At 40.8% G+C, this 5,637-nt stretch overlaps 1 protein-coding gene and 1 non-coding gene across 2 annotated transcripts in view; both read left to right on the forward strand.

The window, feature by feature from the left end:
* The first annotated feature begins 2,446 nt into the window (after positions 1-2,446).
* Positions 2,447-2,519, forward strand: trnar-ccu. The gene has a single exon. It is a non-coding gene; the product is annotated as a tRNA-Arg (tRNA).
* Positions 2,520-2,897: 378 nt separating this feature from the next.
* Positions 2,898-5,637, forward strand: part of ppm1h (protein phosphatase, Mg2+/Mn2+ dependent, 1H) — a 39,264-nt gene continuing 36,524 nt past the window's right edge. Inside the window, exon 1 of the mRNA XM_025002441.2 lies at positions 2,898-2,984. Coding sequence (XP_024858209.1) covers positions 2,911-2,984 — 74 coding nt within the window. The 5' untranslated portion in view covers positions 2,898-2,910. The remainder of the gene's footprint in view (positions 2,985-5,637) is intronic.

The raw sequence follows: 5,637 nt of genomic DNA on the forward strand, positions 1-5,637 counted from the left end.
GCCAGCCCGTCACTAAAACAACGAAAGGCATTGGGCCGAACCTCGTCAACAACCCAGACGGTTCTTTCTTCTCCAGGCAGACGGTGACCTCAGCTCTGCAGGGGGGAAAAAAAAATAGCTGTTAACCACAAAGTGAGGAAAGCGGCAACAAAGACAAACGATCAGGGCAGGGTCCCCCCGTGGAGCGTCTGACCACCATCAGCTTAACCCTCTGATGGTCAAAGTCTCCCACATTTACAGTTCAGGAGCTGCAGCCTCGTCTCTGCTGGCTGCGTCATGTTCGCTTCAGTTTAGTTCCTTATTCTGTCAGTGTGAAGTCAGGGTTCACGTTATTGTTTCCCTGTTTGATGTGTTTCTGGACATTTTTTTTGGCATACTTTGCGCTATTTTAGCCATTCAGATATGAAAACATTCAGCTCATTCAGGAGCTTTGAGCTAAAACTTCAGTCACTTCTATACTTTTCTAAATGTTTAAGTTCATTTTTAAAAAAAATCCCCATTAAAATATGTTTTGATCTCTCCTTTTTCTTCAGAATAATTGTTCTTTTTGAAATCTGCTTCAGCGTGTTTAATCTATTGTCTACTTTTTGCTTTTAACTATCTTTTTGCTACTTTCAGCTTCTAACTAGCCCTATGTTACTTTTAGCATTTACCTATTGTTCTGTTAATCTTAGCTTTTAACTAACCTTTTGCTAATTTTTTTAGTTTTTGGCAACTGTTGTGCTGCTTTTAGCCAGCCTTTTAGTATTTTTAGCTTTTAGCTAGCTTTTTACTACTTTGAGCATTCAACTAACCCTTTCATATGTTTAGCTTTAAGCTGATGTTTTGCTACTTTTAGCTTTAACAACTCAGTTTCAGCTTCTTCGACAAGTTTCAGCCAAGTCATGCAGCACTCAGCGTTCACGCTGCAATTTTGCAGAAAATGCTTTTTCTCTAGTTTCATTTATTAAAAATAGTTCCTGTGTAAGTTTGGTATTTCTTCCTGTCATAAACAAATAGCACACAAACACACACACACCTAGGATCAATACAGAGTTGCCAGGTCACCCATCATGTATGTTTTTAGACTGCTGGAGGGAAATGCAGTGCTCAGAGAAATGAAAAGCTCCACATGCTCAGGGACAACTCGAAAGGCCCAGGCAGAGTCAAACTAGGAGATTCCAGCATTTCACAAACATCAAATGTCCCCGAAAAGGTTTTTCATACTGTTGGTGACATCTGCTGGTCAAGAAAGAAAACAACCTTTTACAAGATTTGCTCGGTTTGTTAAAATTATACAGAGGATTCAGCACAGTTTGTTCAAACAAAACAAAAAAAACTCAGTTTAAGCAAAACTGTCCTTGTTAAAAGCTTCACATTGACTCCTGGTCAAATGAGGCTCTGATTCCGAGCGAGGTTGGAGTTTGAAACAAGAGTTTCAGACGAGAAGGAAAGACTCAAGTTTAATAGTTTCTCTAAAATGTTTTCTGCTGAGTCTTGAATCAAACCCAATTTTTTTTTTCCATTCCATTGTCTTTTAGATAATTTGTTTTTCTTTCCTTTCTTTTAATGTCCCTCACAGAAAGCACTTTAAACAGAAAAACAAGACAGCCCGATTTCACAGAAGAGATTCTGATTTATGAAAACAAACACACAAAAAAAAGACCAATAAATAAAAAAGGTCCAAGATCTCCTTTGGAGAAAATTATTCTTTTGTGCAAACAGCACCAGGGGGTAATATTATTATTTGATCAGTGATCTTATCATTTAAAAATGAGTAGAAGGTAAAAATACATGTCACTTGTGTGAAAAAGTATGTGACCACTAGAGGGCGACCTCTCCTTTTCTCCGACAATATTATCCCATATCTTCCAGGATTTAGGATTTTATTTTTTATTTTTTTCAAAAATAAGATGTGAGAATAAATACACTTTATCTGCTGTTTTAAGGATGCCCAGTGAAGAATGTGATTCACTGTTAGCCTCCCACAGAACAAAAAGAAATCCTCTAATCTGTTGAACCACTTTGATTTACAGCTGATGAAGATGACCCTCCGTGCATTGTGAGGAGCTTTCCTGTCTTGATGTCAGTGGCTTCTATCTCTTCCATTGGCCAGGTTATTATACCAGCAGGATATTTGATGACTGGCACAGCATATGTGATGGCTTGGACTTTGTTATTACCAATCAGGCAGCTCTTCAGGACCTGCCTTACTCTCTGTAGGTACATAGTTGTGGCTGACTTCCTTGCAGCCTCGTCCTGGTTGCCGTTTGTCTTGTAGTTATATCAAGGATCACTGTTGCTGAGGTGTATACCAGCTTATTGGTCTCCGTGGTGGTGTCAGTAGGAATGCTTAGTGCTGCATTCACATCTTCTAGCAGACTTTCGGAGGGTACTTCACTACCCAAACTTGGTAAGGGGTGCAAGTTGTAGGTGTTTAGTTTGGTGACAATCTTTGTTCTGTGTGGCCCCAGTGGCCTAATGGATAAGGCACTGGCCTCCTAAGCCAGGGATTGTGGGTTCAAGTCCCATCTGGGGAGGGGAGCAGAGTGGCGCAGTGGAAGCATGCTGTGCCCATAATACAGAGGTTGATGGATTGAGACCATCCTCTGCTATGCTTTTTCTTCAACAATCATTTTAACACCTTGGATTTCCCTCACTGTGCAATGCACTCCTCTGTGCTTTGGACACTATATGGTTTGGACATGGGCAGAGGAGAAACCGTGTCTATATTGGTAGAAGGATGTTAGAGATGCAGCTGCTTGGAAAAAAAGACAAAGAGGAGATACACTGCGTGGCCAAAAAAAAAAGTTGCCACCTGCATTTAACTAAGCAAATAGGTATGAGCCTCCTATTGGATAATTACTGCATGGGCGATTATGTTTCAGCTGGCAACAAGTTATTTAACCCCAACTGGTGCAATGAGGTGCAATGAATGTTTGGGATGTGCTGGAGAAGGCTTTGCGCAGCGGTCAGACTTTACCGTCATCAATGCAAGATCTAAGGTGAGAAATTAATGCAACACTGGATGGATAAATCTTGTGACATTGCAGAAGCTTATCAAAACAATGCGTGCCATAATCAAAGCTGAAGGTGGTCCAACGACATATTAGGAAATATTAGAGTGTGCAACCTTTTTCTTTTGGCCAGGCAGTGTATATGGATGCAGTTAGAGAGGACATGGAGGTAGTTGGGGTGAGGACAAAGGATGCAGAAGAGCCATAACATGATATCATTTAGCATCCTTACTGTAACTCTGTGATACCAGGATGAGATTAGCATTATTTATTTTCATCCTTGTGTCATTATTTGTCTTTGTTTCCCTCAGTCATCCTCCCTCACACCTGCCGTACATCCCCTCATCAGCCCAGGTCTTCACACTCAGTAATCCCTCCTCCCAGGATCTTTACTCCTCAGCTCTTCAAGTTATTGTCAGGCGCTCCTGTTCCTGCTCTGTTCAGTCCTCGGTCCCTGTAGTGTCATCTGTGCACTGTGGTTTTGCTGCCTTGTCAGTTTTACTTTAGTTCTCCTGCCTCCGAGTGTGCATTTCTGGGTCCTCACCATTATATAAACCTGCCACTCACATACAGTCACATAAACACAAACCTCTGCTGTCACACTGGTTTACCACCTCCAGATTATCCTCCTTAGTGTGTGTGTGTGTGTGTGTGTGTGTGTGTGTGTGTGAGCCATCTGTGTTTGCGTGAGTCAGTTCTCTTTCAGCTGATTAAACACACACAGACTTGTCAGCCAGCTTGACCCTGTCATCACCGCTGTAATACTGCGAGGAAGGAACGGAGCTGGAAGGAGATGATGAGCGGAGCGAAAAATAGAAAGTTGTTGCATGCGGCAGAATTAAATCAGAGTCAGTCATTCACACGGTTTATTGTCGACTGACACCGCAAAACCGTGTTCTCGGCTCATGTTCTCATGTTCTGTGGTTTCGCGAATCGCACAGATGTATTTTAGCTCATCGGGTCGTCGTTAAAAGTCTGCAAACGATGAAATCAAAGGAGTAATGCTGCAAGCGTTCACAGATGCAGGAAATTCTGCAAGCTTTATCCTTTAGCTTAAGATTACTTCTTGATGCATTAATTACATTTTGGTTCTCGTAAAAGTAAAATGACCTCCGCTTTTTGTTTGTTTTATCTTAAATCCATCTCTAAAACAGCGTGCTGCAACGCCAAACCAAAACAGAACACGTGGGAGTTACAGTTAAAGAAACACCCACCTGGTTTCAGAACCATGATTTACGCAACGTTTATGTTCTCCAAAAAAAAAAAACTGCGAAATCCTTAGGATGGTGGTGTGTAGTGGACAGCAACGGCTGAAACAGAAAGGAGACAAAACGAAGTTTGGACACAAAAGGCATACATCTGTGGCGGCCATCTTGAATTGATTTGTGAGTTCGAACGTTTTTTCATTATGAAATGTACATCCAAGAGTTTCATTAAAATCTGTTCAGTGGTTCGTCAGAAATTTTGATAACAGACAAACAGGGTTGACTCCAAAAGTTAATACAAACATTTTTAGCAAAGATCTTGAGTAATGCCCTGCACTTGGGCATATGTGTTGTGAATGACTCTCAGCTCTCACCACACCAGATTTTAGCTCAATATCTGTACAATTGACTCAGTTATAGCCATTTTTGAGTTTTCTATGGCCAGTTAGCTCTGGCAGCCATGTTGACTCAGGTTGGGTCTGAAAGTTAATCAGTTGTAGCTGTACATCCAATGATCAGTTCCTGAAAGTTTCATTAAAATGTGTGAATAGGTTCATAAGCTGTTTTGCTAACAGACAGAGTTGACTTTAAATAGCTATTGGCAATGTTTTTTAAAGAAAAATCTTGGACAATCTGTTAGTGCCTAGAATATGTGTTGGGGATCAGCCTCAGTTATTAACCCATCAAATTTCAGGTAAATATCTGTAACATTTTACTGAATTATACCCATTTTTGTGCTTTTTAAGAGCAGTTGGCTGTGGCAGCCATCTTGAATCAGGTTGATTCCAAAAATTAATCAGCTCCAGACGGACATCCAATGATAACTAACTGAGAGTTTCATTAAAATGCAACCAGTGGCTCGGGAGATATTTTTATTAACACACAGACACTTTCATCTTCGGCAGCAGGCGATAAACATGTCCACCCCAAACTGAAGCCGAGCGTCTCATCTTCTTCGTCCTGGCTCACAGATCAGCTCTTATGTGTGTAAATAGGTCAGCAGAGCTTTTTGTTGGCAAACTCATGAATTATTGATCAGACCCAGTCTGCCAATTTCACAACCCTCCTTTCATCAGTTTATTCACTGTCACCGGAGACGCTCCGCATAATGAGCGAGGGTCCAACACCGGCTGTGTAGCCTTTTAAAACCAGACTGAGCTCGTCAGTATTCTTCAACGTCGATGATCACTGATAGGCACGTTCCATAATTAAGAGCCACGTGCCGTAGCTTACCTGTTGGCAAATAATAGAAACTAGTTCTGGTTTTAGCCGTGTTAGCAGTGAACACCTGACTGTAAATTACAGGTGCTGGTCATAAAATTAGAATATCATGAAAAAGTAGATTGATTTCAGTAATTCCATTTAAAAAGTGAAACTTGTATATTATATTCATACATTACATACAAACTCATATATTTCAAATGTTTATTTCGTTT

This window comes from Kryptolebias marmoratus, linkage group LG11 (assembly GCF_001649575.2).
Source record: "Kryptolebias marmoratus isolate JLee-2015 linkage group LG11, ASM164957v2, whole genome shotgun sequence".
Taxonomy (NCBI): Eukaryota; Metazoa; Chordata; class Actinopteri; order Cyprinodontiformes; family Rivulidae; genus Kryptolebias; species Kryptolebias marmoratus.